Consider the following 20,817-nt stretch of genomic DNA (forward strand, 5'->3'; position numbering starts at 1 on the left):
CTGACGTTGAATCCGAGATGGAAATAAACTCAAAAAAACTTTCCTGCACTGCATGGTTGTCATCAATGTATCTAAGCACAAGCACCAGCTGTGTCTCAATGGAGACGTCTGTAGTTTCATCAGCTTGGATGCCCAGATAGAGAGCTGACTTGACCTCCTCCACAATCCTTTCCCGTGCGACCGCTAGCATACATTCCAAAAGCTCGTTCTGCACCGTCTTGGATGTGCCCTTGAACACCGTGGCATTTTTCAGGTTGTCACCGAAAACTTCATCCAACTGTGCCACTAAGACCACCGATCCAACAAAAATACCTGGGTTTGTGGAGCCCTCCGTCTCATCCTCGCCTCACAAAGCCAACTCGAACACTCCGCAAAACTTCATACATTGGATGAGCCGGTTGAGGATGTGTCGGTTCTTGCTCACCTCATCGTTGTGGCGACAAACAGCTAGCCGGTATCCCTCGTCCAGTTGAGTGGCAATGTTCACCCTCACAATAGTCGCAAATGTCCAGCAGCTATCCATGTGGATCTTTGACATCTCATGCTTCTTGATTCTCTCAGACAGATGGTGCATATCTGTCACACCAGTCGATACCCAAACAGTGCTGTCTGTCGTCAGGGTGGAAGAGTAGGCAGTGGTAGCAGAAGACTGCGTTAGCTTCTTCACAACCTCCTAGCCAGTTTTTTTCTCGTACCAATTTGTTGAAAATCCTCGGGTGTAGGACTTTCCCCCCTTTGTAGAAATTTGTTTAATCATTAATTTTGGTCTTGGAGGTCCTGATTGTTTTGATGCTAAATTTTCTGAATTGGATCGTCGACTAAAAGGAACTTCTTTCAGAGACGCAACGGAATTGCACACATTAGCAGCCATGTTGAAATTAGCAAGTGACTTGATCGAAGATATCCCTTCGCGCTCTTTGCTCAGTTACGTTTGACGCAAGCGCGTTAGGGCAAGTCCCAAATCCCCACTGAAAATGCATTGAAGGCTCATATTCCAAAAAAGAAAAGTTTTAACATGACAGTCAATGGGAGAATGCTCGGGCGATTTTCCACGTCAATGAATTCGCCCAGAGAGGCGGGACCATTTCAAACGTGACTTGAATCAGACGATTCTGATTGGACAATGACAGATAATATGTCTAAACTATTTTTGCTGTGATAGAAAATCCTCTATCTCCCAGTTGGTAGTGCGTCACCCAAATCGCCCCTATACACCATCCGCCCCTGACGATTACACCTGTTCGTAATTTCCATACTTTACCTCTGATTGGCTTACCAAGATTGTTACTCTACCTCAGCCAATCGTTATCATTAATCCATTTGTTACGTGCCAACTAACCAATGAAGAAAAATGATCGTGTAGTAACGGTAATGGCGTTATAGTGATTGCCAAATAGAATACTTGCTACTGAAAAAAGTAACGCTGTTAGTAACGCCGTTATTTAACACGCCGTTATTCTGCACTTCATCACTGCTCACGACACTGACTTTTGGGGACCTCGATTTAAGGAAGTGGTCTACCTTTTTCTTTGGTCGCTAACTTGCCACTCAAACTCGATGAACGGAATGCTTTGTGTAATAAAACATGAATGATGTCCTGTTTCCATTGTGCACTTTAATTGCAAATCGCTATCGTTCAAATCATCTGAACTTGTTGCTTTGTGCCTCTAGCCCTGCGTTCACACCAAAAGATGCAAAAAGTTGCCGCGCAGCACGATCCCATTCAAAGTGAATGTAGAGACGCGTTGCGGGTTTGCTCGAGTTGAAATACTTCAACTTTTCGGCAGCAAACGCGTGATGACAGCCAATCAGCGTTCAACAGCGTTGCCACTGAGTGACATGCCGTAACAGCCAATCAGTGTTACTCCCTTGGAGTGACCTAGAGTTCACTACCGTTACATTTATTTAGTAACTCGAAAAAATCCACAAATCAGCATTCTGTAGTGTAGTTGTGTTTACAGTTAAACTAAACTATGAGTATGCTAAAGGGCTAGAATAACAACCCCAAACAAAACCCAGTTGGGTGCCAGGCAGCACCAGCCTTCCAGGCTCCAAATGGTCTCATGAACCCATAAACGACGGGCATTCAGACGTCTCTCCCTCTTCCACAACAGGTAAAGACATGCAATGCTCGTAATGTCGGCCATGGTTGTGAATGAATTCAGAAGCACCGCGGGCAAAACTTGCCGGGCCGCAAAACTTCCCGCGCTGCAAAACTGCAGCACCGTAAAACTTTTGCTGCGCCGCAAAACCTTTGCGGCGCAGCAAAACTTGATTTGCAGCGCCGCAAAACTTCGGCGACAACGCGTTCGGGCAGCAAATGTATCTTTTGGTGTGAACGCAGGGTAAGACTGAGCGGGTTGGTTCTCGTAGCCTACGCTGGAGGGGATAACCCCTCCCTCCGGGCTGCGCCACTGCCAGGGCTCCTGCTAATTGGTTATTAGCGCAGCCAGGCCTCCAGCCTATTCGTGAATCGATTTTGGCGCAATTCAGCCCCCTTAGCTAGTCACCACCACTCAGTGGAGCAATTTCCTCCCCTCTTGCATTAAATCCCATGTTATTCACCAGCCGCCAACAATGCCGGGGAAAGGAATGGGCGTCAGTAGGAGGCTGAGGGAGAAACGTCCTCAAGCAGTAATTTTCACTAGGCGATACGGGGTGCTAATGTCCCTTTACCCAAGGAAACAAACATTACATATTCAAAGGCATCAAACTAGTCATATTTAAGGGCACTAATTCATTACAGTAGTCTGGGCAATCTACATTTTTTATTCTCAACAATGTTAAGGAGGATCTTCCTCCCTCTCCTCACTGGAGAAGTGTACATTCTGTGTATATTATGTGTATGCATTTTATATTATATGCATGTTGTGTATATTATGTGTATGTATTGTATATTATATGCATGTTGTGTATATAATGTGCATTATGTAGTCAGGAAGATTTATTTTAGAACCAATAAACAAAATATATTTTAAAAACATAGTATAGATTGAGAGAGTGCCCGTTAAGATAAAGAAAAAGATAAAGTAAGATAATCAAGATTAAATGAGGAACAGATCTTGGCTAAATTAAACTAATCTTAATTTAAAATGGACTCAATATCCAAGTGTTGTCCACTTATTCAGCGGCCACAAGGACAGAGTCTTGAGCTAAACTAAGCTAAGGGGCTATTGAAGAGTTCCTAAGATGAAATGCTGTTGCTTAGTTCCCCGGACACTTTTCAGTCTACAGTTCTAAGAGCAGAAAAGCAGAAGAAAGTGGATCACACGGCCCCGCCTAAGAAGATGGTTAGCTAACTAACCCAAGAAGCCCTCTCCCTCTCTGTCCCCCTACGTCTGACTCCAAACCTCTGAATCACTATCTCCTAAAGCAGAAGCCCGCGTTTGTCTACGCCCAAATGAGGTGGGGGCCCGATGTGATCTAACAATCTGAGTTTCGTTGCATTTTCTCCACAAATGTTCATTTGTTATACATCTCTAGGTACTTTTCCCATTTCGCACGCAGGGCGGTCCATGATGCCTGAGCTGATGCAACAGCCATCATAGGTTTACAATATGTTTGTGTTCTCCTTAGGATCACACGCCATAGTCAACATATGTTGGTCACATCATGGGGCCTACAGAGACGCACGTTCTTTGTATTCCTCACAGTAGCTCCCTTACCTAATTATATATTGGGTAAAAACATCTAATTTGCCGAAATTGAGTGAAAGGTTGTACAATTAAGAAAAAACAATGGTGGCCTCTTCATAACTAATTTATATATTTTTTTAATTCAATAATGTAATACTTTTTTTACAAACCTTAATTTTTGGTGCCCCCCAGTACTTTGGTGACCTACGCACTCTGCTACTCTGCGTATAGGGAGCGGCGGGTCTGATTGTTGTATTTCTTGTGCATTGTGTGTATATTTGGGGTATTATGTGTAGATATTGGGTATTGAGTTTATATATTGTGTATTGTGTGTATATTTTGTGTATTTGGTATGTATTTAATGCATTGTGTGTATATATTGGGTATGTGTGTATATCTTGTATATTGTATGTATATCTTGTGTATTTTGTGTCTATCTTGTGTATTGTATGCATATCTTTTGTATGGTGTGCATATATTGTGTATTGTATGCATATCTTGTATATTGTGTGTGTATTTTGTGTATATCTTGTGTATTGTGTGTCTATCATGTGTATTGTATGCATATCTTGTCTATGGTGTGTATATATAGGGCATTGTGTGTATATTTTGTGCATTGTGTGTGTATATTTGGTATTGTGTGTATATCTTGTGTAATATGTGTATATACTGTGTATTGTGTGTATTTCTTGGTACCAGGTGATCCAGGGTAGTCAGGTGTCCCCAGGCTTCAGGACATTTGGTTTCTCTCTGTCGGGAGGTTTGGACGTGGACCAAAACTTCTTCCCTGACCTGCTCGTCGGCTCCTTGGACGACACTGTTGCTTTATTAAGGTCCTTAATGTATATTATATTCCTCATATGTATCTGTTCATCTAGACTCTATGTTAAGGTGCCCAGACATTTTGGTCGGTTGGTCGATTGGTTGGTCCATATGATCTTTTCCTAACCGATTGTCATTGGTCGGGCAATCGCTGGTGTTCATTTCATATGGAGAAAAGTTTTCTTTAATCTATTATTGGACTACATTTAACAACATAAAGTGAAACAAAAATATTCACCTATCAAGAATGCCTTCTTGAGTAGCAGCCTACATTTATCAGGCCATTCACATAAAGCAAGGTTACATGTTAACAACAAAGCTGTAGTATCAATCGGGTTCGTTGTCCTTTGACCATTAGGGGCTGCTGTACCCTTCATCCATGACTTCTAATGGGTCATTTTGGTTCATCATTGGCTTAGGAACATCAGGTCATCCTCCCCTCTCTGCCTTGAGTAAGGTGTGATGGGTGCTAATGAGTGGAAGAGCTTCTTCTGTTCTTTGCACTATTTAACCCCCACCCCTTCCTTCACAGAGCAAAAGCTTGAAAAAGCTTTCACCAAACGATCTGACTGAACAATTAAGAATGAAACATAACTGTAGTTTTGTCTTCCTTTGTCACACGTTTACAGTGACAAAGTAACTTGGTGAAGGAAGTTGTGGTGGAGGGATGGGTCAAACATAGGAGGTTGTGTCCTGAGTTACTTTTTGCTAACTGCTCTTATTCTTTTCAGTTTCTAACTATCTGGTTAGGGTTCAGCAGAAAACCCATTCTGGCTGAAGGATTTATAGAGGAAATACCCAATTCTAAACGTTAGGCTTTATTTTAATTTTATATTATTTTATATTCTTCTTGCAGTAGTCTGTTTTTAGATGCTCTTTCGACTTGCTTGTGTAACACTTAAAAGGCCTAAAATGTCAACATGTCAGAATTGACCCCTTGGCATGCATTGCAGCATCCATTGGGATCCACTTTAATAAACACAGACCAAGACCTTAAAGTTTATCTTCCGATTTTGTTGTCTATCAGCCACGCGACTTTGCCCGATGTGGGGCGCCCCTAGGGGCTCATCTGGTGTAAGATCCGCTTCACATTGAAGCTCTGTCAGAAAACGTGTAGAGCTTTTATTTCCTGTGATAACTAATTGATTTGTCAATAAATAGGTTGCATATCAATTTGCCAAGATTGGCTCCATGTTAATCTGACCTTTTGTTTAGATAGACTCCATGCTGAGCTATAATCAACGTTTATCTAGAATCCCATTTTTTCAACCAATGAAAGCTGACAAGACCACATTTTTTCTCTTCTGAGAATAGATGCCATACGATTGACGCGTACATGATGACAGATGATTGACATATTGTTGGTTTCAGGGCGCGGACGATCGTTCAACTGAACCAAACTCTCACAGTGACTCCCGAAGTCCTTGACCCCGCCTCCTGGGATGAGGGGTACCTTTCTGTCTGTCTGTCTGCCTGCTAATCCGTCTGATGACGACTTCTCTCCGTCGACCTGTCCGTCTGTCTGTCTGCCTGCCAATGCATCTGTTTGATCATTTATGTCTGTTTACCTGTCGGTCTGCCTGCCAGTCAATCCGTCTGTTTGATTACTTAACCTGTCTGTCTGTCCGTCTGATGGACGGTTGCCTGCCTTCCTTCTGTCTGCCTAACTTTCTGATGATCTGCCATCTGATGTACATTCTGTCTACCTGTCTGTTTTTCCAGATTACAGATCAAGGTGTGTTTTTCCATTGTAAGTCGAGGCATCATGAAAGTGAAAAATATCAGTAAGTAAAGTCATGTCATTATAGTCATATCCTGTAGTCATATTAGTATTAGTATCATTTTTGCTAAACTTTATTTATTTTAAATATTTCTAACCTCCTTGAGCAACCCGCAATGTCTTGCGATATTGATATACCCTCTGCCCCTTTCCGACTGTTTTAACGGCCCCGCCGTTGAAAAAAACCAGGTAAGACGTTCTGTCTATACACTGTAGATATTGTGATAAAAGAAGTGACGAGACAATTTCTCACGTCGTCAACGCATGGCATGGTTGTTTATTTTTATCATATGAAGTATGTTAAATTCAAACATCGTGCCGACCGGCATATCAACAAACCAGTCGCACGATCTTAAAGTGACAGCGTCCCTATAACACAAAAGGAAAAATGTCAATAACACAATATGGTGAATTATGTCTATAGAGTCCACCACAGGAGTACACTATGTTGCTAAAATGTAATTTAACTCTCCTCCTTGAGCCTCCGGAAATCTCTTTACACTTTGTTGCTCAAACTTAATATTACTCTTCTCCTTGAGCCTCCCGAAATATCTTGCGATATTGATATTCCCCCTGCCAACTGTTTTAGTTGTTATACCTATTTTTCTAGTGTTTTGTCACTTGAAAAGTAGATGTTGAATCTCAATGACGTATTCTTCTGGTAAAAAAAAACACATCTTAAACTCTCACGTCAGGTAGCGAGTGTACAATCCACAATCTTGAAAAAAACAACAACTGTTAAACATTTTTCAATGAACTAAGTATCATTGCTCACTGAAGAAGATTGTTTGGACATGTTTCCTTGCCCACTTCAATCAATGATGTTGCCGACCGGCGCTACAAAGCCTGGTCCAAATAACCAATTGCATCTGGTGAAGGAACTTACCTTCAGATTGACCAAATCAGCAGCTGGGGTCAGTAGTTCACCTCCAGGGTTATCTGGTAGTTCATATATAATATATATAGCCTATGGTGTAATATATATATAGCCTATAGTGTAATATATATATATATGGGATAATATGCATGAATATATGTATGAGTTAATATATATGTGTGTGTGTTGTGTGAATGTTTTCCAGCACTTAATTTCACTGTGATTGCTGACATCACACAGCACGAACCCCGCCTGCATTTCCATGAGAACGGACATCATGTATACTCAGGGGTCCTGACCCTAGCAACGCATCCTAGCTACCGCTGTCAGGACTATACAATGGGAGTAGTGGTAAGAAACACACACACACACACACACAGCAACACAAACACACTCAGTAGACTACAGTACACACTTATTAAACACATGCTCAACTTACTATTATATAATAGCAGGTATCGGACACTTTACTCCACACTTGGTGAAATGCCCATTGGCAAAGCAGCCCGCAGCTCTCACTCACACACACACAGCACGCACTGAAGCACCCACCGCACGCACGCACTCACACACACCGCATAAACACATACCGCACAGACATGCACACACGCATGCACAAACATGCACACGCAGACACGCGACGCACACATGCAAACGCAGACGTTTCAAGACAACAGCAAGATCAAGATAACAGCCCCGCTGTCTACACACTCTCCAAGCTGAGACATTATGGGCCCTACAGTGGTGTAGTGGTCCCTGGAGAAGTGGGTATACTAAATGTTTGCCCAGAAAAGCGCCCTGTTTTAGAAACAGTGACATGTGAGACTACTCTATTTAGTTTACCCAAAAATCCTTCAGTCGTATTTGCTCATTGTCACATAATTTCTGCTGCTTGATCTCAGGGAGGAAGGATCATGAAATTAATATACCAACACTGGCCCACAGACTAGTGACAGACAACTATGCATTTTGAGTGAACTATTCCTTATTCCTGGAATGACACCTATTCTCTCACTTAGCAAGTCAGCAATTTATTTTGTAAACTGTGTCTTTGAACAGCTGATTTGCAGCATGGGCCAGAGTGGGCCACTATTGTAAAGTTAACATGACTTGATCAGGAGCAGTTTGTAGGTATTACTTGTCACACAGACAGCCTGCATGAATGTAAAAGTTGAAATATTTAAACTTGAGCGAATTTGTCGTTACACAAATCCTCGTGAACGCGCTCGCCTGTGCGAAAGTGTGGCGCGACAAATCAAAACTTTGTCTCGCGAAAAATTTGCCCGATACGCGTCTCTACGTTCACTTGCATGGGATCTTGTCGCCCCGTCGCATTTGGTGTGAACGCAAAAAAGTGGGCAGTTTGGCTTGCAGATACTTCTGAATGGTGCGCATCTGGGGGGATTTAGAAGTGGGTATACGCAATGATGACTGAAAAATAAGTGGGTATACGCCGTATACCCGCGTATACCCTGGACTACACCAGTGGGGCCCTATTTTAACGCTCTGAAACGCAAGTGAGAAGCGCCAAGCGCAAGTAGCTTTGTGGGCGGTTCTACGGCGATGTCGCTAGTTTACCAGCGCGAAAAATGACTCTTGCGCCCGGCGCATGTCTAAAAAGGGTTGGTCTGAAGTAGCCTAATTACCCGTAGGTGTGGTTTGGGCATAACGTGCAACAAACCAATGAGAGTGCCATCTCCCATCCCCTTTAAGAGCCATGAGCGCATTTGAATCTGACGAGTTGAAATTTTGACAGCGCGTCTGCAGTCTCCGATGAGACAGATGCACATGAATATCAAACTGCAAATGTCTCAGTTTATGGCCAAATAATATGGCCTAATTCACACATGGAATAAGGTTTTCTTCCACAACTTCTGAAATACTGAGTCCTCAAATAAATTTCGGCAATGAAAACGTATATGATATAATAAATGGTATGCGGTAACTGTGGATCTATTTAATGATACACGCAATACATTATAAACATTGTTTCTTATCAGTATTGTATGCATTATCGTTATCGACTTGTGTTAAACAGATGGACGCACACACGCGCACCCGCATTCATTCATTCTTAACACTCACTCGCGGTAAAAAAAAAAATTCTCACGATAAAATACTCATCAATCCTAAAAGTTATGGGCATGTACACAATGTCTTTGTCAAGAAAATATGTGTTTGCTGTGCGGTGTTTGTAGATGCATTGACTTAAAAGTACAACTTATTTAGTTGTACTTCCGCCACAAACCAGGTGTTTCCTGGTTTGTGGCGCAAGTGGTTTCTGAAACATCAAAATAGCACCAGGGAACGTTTGCGCCAGAAGTCACCTCCTTTCGCCGAGCCGCCCCTTGGGGCGCAAGATCATTCCCTAATTTACCGACGTGTGGCGCAGGAGGGAAAAGAATCAGTCTGGTACCTTTTGTTCGCTGAATGGTTTAAAATGTTTAAATTAGTCATTCATGGTGAACGCTAAAAGATAGGTCTTATCATAACCCTAAAAGTACACATCACACAATAACTTACAATACATGAGTTAGCAGCTGCACGCTTAGAAAATGTTTTTTTTTTATTATTATCACAGAACAGTTAGCTAGTCATTAAAGGGTCCTCTTTTTTCGGTGGCACAGTCGTTTGCAACGCCTTCGTCGTTTCTTCTTTTTGTCTCTAACTCATGCTCCAATCTTTCATCGATCGATGCTTCGGATGTGGTGGATGCAACGGAATATATGATGCTTCGTTGCAGTAACATTTAAGATGATCGCGATGAGTTCTGCCCGTTCTGCCTCAATGCTGTCTGTGTTAAAAACAAAACGAACTACAGTGAAAACGGCTGCACTAATCCCGCCTCTTGCGAAATTAGACACTACTTCATATCCCATTCCTTGCAAGCTCAGCCCCCTAAACTCCCCGTTGAAATTATTGATGTCTGAACGACATGTAGGATCTGCATATCAGACCTACAGAACCTCAGGCGTTACCAGGGAAACTGAATTATGGCTTGTGAAAAACTTTATATTTTGATTGTAAAACGCATGAAAATATAAATGAATGGTAATCAGGATACATTAATTCCTGATTATGGTGTCCATAATCAGGAATTAATGTATCTAATATTGAATTGAATGTACTTATAGAATCCTATCCAGGAGCATGTGGTCTGTTGGTATCTATCGGGGAATGATTCTATAATGTACACCAATGTATATAAAATGTGTATTTATATGTAGAGGCCCATCCAGGAGCATGTGTCTCCGGTGGTCCTCAGCCTCAACGCCTCTTTAGTGGACCCTGGTCTCCTGCTGGAGAGCCCTCCGCACACCCACAGAAAGGTCTGTCTCTACATGCCTGTCTCTCTCAACCCGCTGTATCTCCCTACCCGTCTGTGTTTCGACATGTTTGTTTCTCAACCCGCTGGTCTCTCTCTACCTGTCTGTCTGTCTGTCTCTCTCAACCTGCTGTAACTCTCTACCTCTGTCTGTTTCTAGATGTCTGTCTCTCTCAACCTACTAGTGTCTCTTTACCTGTCCGTCTGTTTCCACATGTTTTCTCTCTCAACCTGCTAGTCACACTCTACCTGACTGTTTCTCTCTAGCTATCTGGCTCTCTCTTCCCTTCTGTTACTCTATCTTTCGATCTGTCTCTAGCTCTGTCCATCTTTTTGTTCCTCTCTACCCATTGGTGTATCTCTTTCTCTTTATATCTCTGCTTGTCTTTCTCTCTGTCCCTATTCGTCTCTCTGTCCCTGTTTGTCGGTCTCTCTCTACCTGTCTGTCTCTTGGCAGGTCCACATCTTGAAGTCTTGCGGCTCAGATCACCATTGCCAAAGCAACCTCCAAATGAGCGCTCAGTTCACCAATCAGGAACTACTTCCTCTCCGAAAGTAACTATTCCTGTTCACAAATATGTATATAAACTGTAGCATGCTCGTTGAATTGGGGTTTCTACGCCACTGAGTCCAATAACCACCACACATGCAGTACTGTTATTTACATCCGGGAGGAGAGGCCAATACCTTATCCAAAGCAGAATCCTTAATCAGTCAGTTGGTCCAGTATCTAAGGGCCTTCATAAGATGGGTTCTCATCCAGAGCGTTGGTACTGGGTGAGGTCAATAAAAGGCTAATCGGCCGCTCCTATTGTCGGCGGTAAAGTACTTCCAGAAGATCATATAATATGCTGTCTGTAGTTTGCTAGCCGCCCTATTGGCAACTTGCTCTCCCTTTTAACCCCGAGCACTACCTACACAACCATCATCAACCTGGCCTCTTGGAGGAAGTCCATTTAAGGCTTGGGTGAAGCCAGCTGGCTGCAAGTTATCTCATTTCAGGAACTATTCCCCTCACCCTCCCTGCTGTCTGCCACAAAACATACATAGATAAACACACACATATATATACACACAAATATACAGATATAAACACACCTATCAATAATATATTATATATACTCATATAAACACACACACATATAGATATATACAATTCTTTTTTTATTCAAATATTCGATAATTCGAAATGACTTGGGTATTCGCCTTTTTTTTAATTTTTATAAAGTAAATTAAATATATTCATTAGCTATATTAATACATATTGTTCATTAAACGTGTATACTAATGCCATTTAATACTTGGAATACTTGGCTATACCGGCAACCTCCGTTCCAGCAGAGTCTTTTCCACGGCGTGCTTGATTGTAAACCGCCTCCGCACCCGCCTATCCCCCGAGCACGTAGATATGCTAATTTTTTTGAACAAGAACTAGTGATTGTAGTAGGTAGCAGTAGGTGGGCTTATGTGTTGTTAACTGGAAATGTTTTAGACATACTGTGTTTCCGTCTTACACATAATATATTTTTGTTGATGTCCTGTTATATGTGCATCATCCGTAATGCGAGGCAGGCCCATGCGCTGTTGATATCCAAGCCCACCAATACTTTTTGCTGTTGTGCTTCAGTAACTTGAATCTATTCAGTTTGTGCCTTAAATTTACTTTAATCAAATTTAGTGCCTTAAGTATGCAATACTGTTCATTCATATTCTCGTCAAAATGTTTGTTTCGTTTAAACTCGTTTCGATTCAGCATACTCATTTTGAGTGTTTTTTTTGCTTCTAAAATGCTCAATAAATTGAACAAATTGGTTTTGATTTCCTTATTTGACTAAAAGATGGAAAAATAATACATTTGATTAGTGAAGGCCAGATCACGGAAGAACTTCAGGCTACATTATGAGTGCGCAACACTTTTTTTTTTTTTTTTTCGTAGTTCGGTTACTCGATTCTTTTTTTATTTGAATATTGATATGCCTTCAAATGCCCATCCCTAATGTATACACAAAAATATACATATATGAAGGCGCGCCTACATATATACACACACAAATAAACATTTAGACACACATATATCAATTATATATATATATATATATGTATATGTATAAACACATATATAAATATATTTATATATTTAAAAATAAATATATGTAGACAGCCGTAGTGTTTTTTTATACGTGTGTGTCTGTTTGTTTGTTTGTGTGTATGTGTGTGTGTGAAGTCATTCGGGTTTCCAGGTCTTCCGTTACAACAGCAGCAATAGGAGGGTGTTTCTTGTTGTCAAGGTAACCAACTGCCCCTCTCCAAGGCAGTTAGCAGAGGATGCTTACTTGACAACGCTTAACATCAACATCCCTCCGTCACTCAGATACGCTGGAGTCCGTAGCAAGGTGAGAGGTCAACCTCACTTAGTTAGTTGGGGTAAGGTGTTTGAGAGATAGGGTTAGAGAGTATGGGTTAGGATTAGGTATAAAAGATAGTTAGAGTTGATGGTTGAGAGTTAGGGTGATGGCTGGTTCAGACTACACGATTCTCATATATTCCTCAACGATTTAACATTTCAAACTATGCAATCACAGAGCCAGGAAATCAGGCCTTGTCCGTCGGAAGACTGGCCACACTACAAGATTCGAGGGTGCGATAAAAACGCACATTCGCAATGAAAATGATCTCTGTCCACGCTATCGTTTTCATATCGTTTTCCGATTGTTTTGCATCGACGTTCCACACTCAAATGATTTTGACAAACAGTTGTTGTCATGGTTACGTGACTACCGCCACGCCTCTCTGTTTATATTACAGGCGCACGATCAGGTGATAGTTGCAGTTGATCAGCTGGCTAATCATTTTCACTCACAAGCAAATATATGGCTCAAGCCAAAAGTACAAAGTCAAGTATGGTTTGAACTGGCGTCTTTGCGTTTTTTCCCCCATCGCTTAAGCACAGAATGTACAGCGCTCGCCTTTGGCGTTGGAGTAACGAATATGTATAATAATTATTTATTTTATTTATAACTCAATTTACATCAACTCAATGACCTCAAAGTGATCCAATGCACCTTAAAAGATATATACAACATAAAAGACTAACTAGATTAAAAAGAAAAAGAAAACTGAGAAAAAAGAATCAATTAAAATAGCAGTTTAGCCAAAGGCTTTTCTAAAAAATTATGAGACATTATGTCGAGTTGTAACTGAAGATACATGAGTATATTGCACGGAGAAATCATAATTTCCATTTCACATCGCCATTTTTTGATGAGCGTCTCGCTCTTGAGCGCAAGCTTGTGGCAGCATCATGACAGTAACATGGCAACCGAACGTCATCGTGTCTGATCACACCTCAACACGAACCCAGCGTTTTCACATTTATCCACCTCAGCGATCGTTTTTGAAAAGCATTGTTATTGTCGGAATTAGCCGTTTTTATGGGGATGGAAGGGCTAAACGGATAAATATTTATGCGTTTGTAGATTTACCCGGGTTAGTGTGGACAGGGCCTTACTTTGTATCGTTCACAATACACGCAGCATCAATGAAGCAACAAAGTGTGATTAAGTTCCTATAATAGGCTTTATGATGGAGGTCCTCTGCGTAGTGCAGTGAAGTCTAGTTAGGAGAGCTGCACGGATGAGCTGTAATGTTATCCCGATTTTGAGTTGCGTGTTCCGCGTCCCAACAAAAGCCTGTTGGCTTGCTGAAATGTCCAACCACTATGAAATGTCTCTGTTGTCAGCGAACATAGCCAACGTGGTGTATTATAGCCCGATCATTAACTAAAAGCCACATAGAAAGAATAAAGCATGCAGCATATGATTTCAACAATGTATGAGGGCATACGCAGCAGGGATGATCGCACAGTGCTTATGGAAAACCAGCGGACGAGCACTGGGCGGAGATTTCAGAAGCAGGGAGATTATAGAAAAATGTAATTTGTCAGTTTGCCGTTTGTCTAGTCAATATGTTAACCTACTTATTAGGGGTCCAAGCCAACAGTGGGGTATACCACGAAGCTCGCTGAACATACCCAGGCTTTCTTGGGAAAACCTGGCTCGACAGAGCCGCAACTCGCAATCAGAGTTAAATGGTACCACGAAGCTCACTCTAGATTCAATTAGTTGAACCAGGTTTTCCGCTTTAGGTTCAGTGCGCGTTCACGTGAAAGGGGCGTTTTTTGCGTCATTTTTCTCACCTTTACGATACATCAAGCAGTCTATATGCGTACAAGTGAAAAGATTCTGCATATTGTCTGTAAAATAACTATGCCAAATGCAGAATTGTTCGCCATTAATCAAAATAGAATGATGATGATTTAAAAATGCATAAGCAACGTCCATCCTGCCTTATTCTATCATTTAGGGCAGTGGTTCTCAATCTGTGGTACGCGTACCACTGGTGGTACGCGAGCGCCATCTAGTGGTACGTGGAGTATGCGCGAAAAAATTTAAGCAATCGGTAATCGTTACATAAACGTGAATGTCCAGCCACACAAACACTAAACACATCAGTCACACGGTTTCTAAATGGAATTAAAATTAAACTAGGCTTTATTTCTCCTTATTTCTTTCTGTGTGTATGTTGCCGTTGTTTTTCGTGTGCGTGCGCACCGAAAAGAGACGTTACTACGAGCCTCTTCTTTGAAGCATGTTAAACCGGCATAGTTATAACTGCTTTAATGATGAGTGGGGGAAGCAAAAATACTGCAAACTCGTTGCAATCTTGGCTCCAAGGAAATATAAGGAGTAGAAGTGTGTTACAAAATGAAGTTGCCAACAGTCAAGGTGATCCTAGCACTAGTGCTAATAGTGCTTGCAGTGATTTGCGCAGTGAGGTTTCAGCACCGGATAGCAAACGACGCAAAACTGTAAGGAAATACCACTCGAATTACATTAATCTTGGATTTACTTGGACTGGGGCTGAGGATGAACCAAGACCACAGTGCGTTGTGTGCGGAGATGTTCTCAGCAATGAATGCATGAAGCCATCACATCTCACTCGGCATCTTTCCACCAAGCATCAATCACTGAAAGAAAAGCCAGTTGACTTTTTCATCAGAAAACGCGATGAGCTAAAGCAGTCAAAATCAACAATTAGGCACAGCATTACACCCGTTGCCAAAGCTCAGGAAGCTTCCTATCGTGGCAGCCTTCTTATAGCAAAAGCTGGTAAGCCGCACACGATTGCTGAAGAGCTATGTTTACCATTCGCAAAAGAGATGACGAGCATTATGTGTGGGGAGAACGTTGCGAAACAGTTAAGCTTGGTGCCGCTCTCTAATGACACAGTGTCACGGAGGATACAAGCGATGTCAGAAAATGTTAAACAAACACTGGTGGAACGCATTAAAGACAGTCCCTACTTTTCTATTCAACTTGACGAGACCACCGATGTTGCAGATTTGGCCAATTTGCTTGTGTTCGTCAGATACGAATATGAAAAAGCAACTCATGAGGATTTTCTGTTCTGTCAGTCTCTTCAGACGAGAACTACAGCTGAGCACATCTTTCAGCTCGTGAATGCCTTTTTCCAAGAGACTGGGCTTGATTGGAAAAAGTGCGTCGGAGTCTGCACAGACGGTGCAAGGGCCATGACAGGTCGCCACAGCGGAGTGGTGGCCCGAATCCGGGAGGTGGCACCTGATGTGCAATGGACTCACTGCAGCATTCACCGCGAAGCTCTTGCCGTGAAGAGAATGCCCGCAGAACTAAAGGCTGTTTTAGACACAGCTGTCAAAGCAGTCAATTTCATTAAATCCAGACCGATGCATGCTCGCCTTTTCCATGTCCTCTGCGATGAGATGGGCAGCGAGCATGTCCAACTTCTGTTGCATACAGAAGTGAGATGGCTCTCAAGAGGGAAGGTGCTGTCGAGGCTTTTTGAGTTGCACAGGGAGGTCCAAGTGTTCTTGCAGGACAAAAGCTTCCCCTTATCAGGTGTGTTTGATGACACTTTGTGGCTCAGTCAGCTCGCCTACTTGTCTGACATTTTTTCCCGAATGAATGAGCTGAATTTGGGACTGCAGGGACTCTCTACCAGTGCCTTTGATGTCCAGGACAAAATCAGTGCGATGCTGAAAAAGCTTGAATTATTCCAGATAAAAATACGGACTGGTGATGTGTCTGCGTTCCCTAATCTGGAGACGTTTCTCTCTGACAATGACCTCAGGCTCGCTGATCAAGTCAGGGACAACATTGCTGAGCACCTGAAATCTCTCCGACAACAGTTCGCTGAATATTTCCCTGCGATTGTGCAGGGGAATACATGGATGCGCAATCCGTTTGTTGTTAAGGCTCATGACGTCCTGGAGGAGAACCTATCGGCTCTTGAGCAGGAGCTTTTAATTGAACTGTCCTGTGACGAGACATTGAAGTCAACTTTCAGAGGCCAGACATTGCTGGACTTTTGGATGCAGCGACGAGGCGAATATCCGGCGCTTTCGGACAAGGCCGTGCGCTTTCTAATTCCATTCGCCACCACTTATTTATGCGAGAAAGGATTCTCTTCTCTCGCCTGCATTAAGAATAAATATAGAAGCAGGTTGGACGCTGAACCAAGTCTGAGGCTAAAGCTAACCGCAATCGACCCAGACATCGCTGCACTCTGTTCACAGAGCCACGCCCACCCCTCTCACTAAGCATGATAGGCCCAGGGTCGTCATTATCCATTTCCATTCTATTTTTTTTCTTCTTCTTATAAGTAGCCTACATTCCATTTAAATGCATTACTCGAAAATATCACAGTAGGGCCTACTTTTCATAATTTTCAATGTTCAATTTATCTCTGTAAATGGTTTATACAAGGCAATTTGCTTATGTTGTTTGACTCCAGTATTTTAATATTCGTGTTTTGATGCAGTACAATTTACACTTGTTAAACGTCACTAGACTGACTGGTATTTTATATCCCCATTTGCTGGGTAGGCCTATATTTTGATGCAGATCAGTTGTTAGTATTGTCACGTTGTAAGTTTTTTAAATACAATACATGAGTTTACATTAGTTGCTTCAGTCATATGAACAATAAATCATTAATATTAATGCCTTCTGTGTAATCTCTATGTAGTTACTGGCCTACGCTACTTTATTTTAATTCTGGTGGTACTTGGAGAGCCAAATCATTTCTAAGGTGGTACTCATGGTAAAAAGTTTGAGAACCACTGATTTAGGGAATTCACTTTAAATACACCTTTTAAGAAATGTATGGCATGTTTTCGACCGCTGAGAGGTAGCGGCTGTAGCGTAGTGGATTAGTATGAGACCCGAACGCCAGCGACTGGCGTTCAAATTCGCCGGTCTATCATCATGCAATTTACCCCCATAGATGTGGTGCCAGCACGGCCTTGAAAATATGGGTTCAAGTTCGAAATAAGCACAAAAATATAATTCCATAAGCTTTAGCGAATAAGTATTCCATATGCATGAGAATTGGGACTTTTTAAGCTTCACATAAATTCGTGTCACTTGGGAGTCGAACTCCCCGCGCAGAAATTCAAGACTGACGCGCTACCTCCACTCAAGCACTCTGTCACGGAGACACAATGCGCAACAGTAATTTTTGTCTACATAAGGTCCAAAAGGACGATCAAATAACGAACACCTCTGATGAGAATCTGTATCTCATGAAGAACCCCAATTTCGTTGTTTGCACAATGACAATAAAGTCAGAAATCTGAATATCGTCAGACAAAGCCAAGGGATCGGTTCTGTCCCGTAAAACCCTCTGTCTCCGGAGAGACGCCTGTATGAGAAGTGCGCCGGGGTCCACGGGAACATCCACAAATGGTGACGCCATTGTCAGAGGAGGGGCTAGGAAGCTGCGCACGCCGATTTAAGTAGCCGATCTCCGGCTAGACTAATGGTGCGTTCGAGTATTCTCTGCGAACCGACTCGGATCTCGGATCTGATGCCACGCCCACACTTCAAGCGTTTTATTATTTCGCTCGGTCGTTGGAGGAAAACATGGACGCCACCCGGAAAGCTGTCGTCGCGGGAGCATTGGCAGAGGACCAGGCGATCCAATATAATGCCGCTTTTCCACCGCACATGTAGCTCGACTCGACACGACACGACTCGACACGACTCGACACGGTAGCAGCGCGGGTCCTTTTCCACCGCAAATAGTACCTCCGGGACGTGGGCGGGGTCGGCTGCGCGAAAGGGCCGTGACGTATTTTTGTACGCGACGCAAACAACACCTACGTAACCCACACATGGACAGAACCCACATAACAACAATGGAGAACATCGATGCGATGGTATTCGTGTTCGTATTATTAGCTGGCATGTTGAAGAAGTGGAATATGTTGGCTGCGGCGCTGCTATGGCTGTTACCAGCATGGTTGCCATGTCGCTCTCGTGGCTTCGTCACACTCTCTGGCCAATCAGTGGCCGGCCGTCTGCCGACGTCACCTTTTAGCATCGGCTCAGCCGCTTGGAACCTAGAGCGAGGCGGTACTAGAAAAAGCAGCCACTTCAGGTACCAGATACCATGTTTTCGCGGTGGAAACGCAAAAAAGGCGAGCTGAGTCGAGTCGAGTCGTGTCGAGCTGGTACCATGCAGTGGAAAAGCGGCATAAGTAGGCTATAGGCCATAGTCAAGTCAAGTCAAGTTTATTTATATAGCACATTTAAAACAACAGTAGTTGACCAAAGTGCTGTACACAAATACAATATATTTGTGTACATAGGCAGAGATACGGACGCAGTAAGGTATTGCAGTAATACGAGTGATTGAAATTACCATTTAAACCACCAAAGTGGTCCAAGCACAATGAAAACAGTTCATACTTCAAGTCACAATGGGCGCAGCCATCTTGAATTCTGTCTCGGAATTTCACTCGGTCACCACTGAGTTCAACCGAGATGGCGAGATCACCGTCCGATTAAAAGGGGCGAGTTTGTGCGTGTCGCTAGGCAACGTCCTCGGACCTACGAGACGGATGGATATTAAAACGCACCATAAGCCGAAAAACTGCTCCCGACCAGGTTTGGTTGCGAGCATAAGTCACCATGGTGATACAGCGACGCTAAAAGAGATCGACTTTCGTGGTACAACTAACCCAGGCTTGGAGCTCAACATACCTCGCTAACCCTCTAAGCGAGCTTCGTGGTACAGGGCCCAGGTTGGATCCCTATTGTTTTTGTAGCAATTTATCTTCTTCTTATTTATTTTTTTTCATCTGCGACCCACCCGCAGTTCCTCCAAGTATTACATTTTTTCACGCAATCCAACCAACCCGTGGATTGAACACGGTGTCCGCGGGTATGACCGCGAACCGCGCATCTCTACTAGTCTTTACTTTACTAGTTAGTTCTTTACTAGTTAGGATACACTGCCCGTGAGCTCCAGCTGCTCGCGGGATTCCCTCAAAGTCAACAATGGATAATGGAAAAAATCGCAGACTGCAAGCATGTCACATTCCAACACCGTCTCGTGGCCGACTTTTCAAAATCGTGTACGACTCGCAAATTTGTCTGCGATGAACGAATCGGGGCAAAAATCTGGGTTGAAATCGTGTAGTCTGAACCAGCCATTAGAGTTACGGTTAGATTAGGTATAAAAGTGTTAGGATTAGGTTTTAGAGAGTTAGGGTTCGGTGTTTGAGAGTTAGGGTTTGAGATTTAGTGTTAGGATTAGTTGTAAGAGTGTAAGGGATAGGTGTTGGAGAGTTTGGGTTTGGATTAGGCGTTAGAGTTAGAATTAGGTGTTTTAGAGTTAGGGTTAGAGATTTAGGGTTAGAATTAGGTATTAGAGTGTTAGGGTTAGGATAAGGTGTTAGAGAGTGAGGGTTAGGTGTTTGAGTGTTAGGGTTAGCATTCAGTGTTGAAAAATTAGGGTTAGGATTAGGTGTTAGAGAGTTAAGGCCAAAGTATACTACTCCGACGCCTTAACCCATAATCTGACTCCGTCACTACAGAGACCCCTTGAGCATTCAAAGTACTCTGTGGGGATGTCTGACATAAAATGCAATTCACCGCCCGGTGTGTTACAGGGTGTAGTGTGTACTGATGGAGGTGGGCTGCGGTGTGAACTAGGAGATCCATTCATCAGCTCCCAGGAGGTGAGCAACATGTGATTGATAGATCATCACCTGATGTGGAACAGCCATTATTGATTATTGATTTCTGATCTCTCTGCCCAACAGACTGAGATTGTGTTGCTGTTGGAGACACAAGACGAGTATTTGGACAAAAGAGAATCACACACACACCTGCAACTCACTACGTACGAAGCACAGATACACACACACAAACACCTACACCTCACAACTTACTACTCACACAAACACACACACACACAGCCACACACTCATACCTGTAGCTCACTGCATATGAAACACACACACAAACACACTATTATATCATCAACACTCGCC

At 42.8% G+C, this 20,817-nt stretch overlaps 1 protein-coding gene across 1 annotated transcript in view; it reads left to right on the forward strand.

Moving 5' to 3' along the window:
- Window positions 1–20,817, forward strand: part of LOC115548764 (integrin alpha-3) — a 46,323-nt gene that overhangs the window by 15,210 nt on the left and 10,296 nt on the right. Inside the window, exons 11-19 of the mRNA XM_030363590.1 lie at window positions 4,335–4,468; window positions 5,829–5,906; window positions 6,180–6,241; window positions 7,320–7,465; window positions 10,342–10,443; window positions 10,897–10,994; window positions 12,664–12,832; window positions 20,434–20,502; window positions 20,587–20,666. Of these exons, the coding sequence (XP_030219450.1) occupies window positions 4,335–4,468; window positions 5,829–5,906; window positions 6,180–6,241; window positions 7,320–7,465; window positions 10,342–10,443; window positions 10,897–10,994; window positions 12,664–12,832; window positions 20,434–20,502; window positions 20,587–20,666 (938 nt within the window). The remainder of the gene's footprint in view (window positions 1–4,334; window positions 4,469–5,828; window positions 5,907–6,179; window positions 6,242–7,319; window positions 7,466–10,341; window positions 10,444–10,896; window positions 10,995–12,663; window positions 12,833–20,433; window positions 20,503–20,586; window positions 20,667–20,817) is intronic.

The sequence above is a fragment of the Gadus morhua genome, chromosome 1 (assembly GCF_902167405.1).
Source record: "Gadus morhua chromosome 1, gadMor3.0, whole genome shotgun sequence".
NCBI lineage: Eukaryota > Metazoa > Chordata > Actinopteri > Gadiformes > Gadidae > Gadus > Gadus morhua.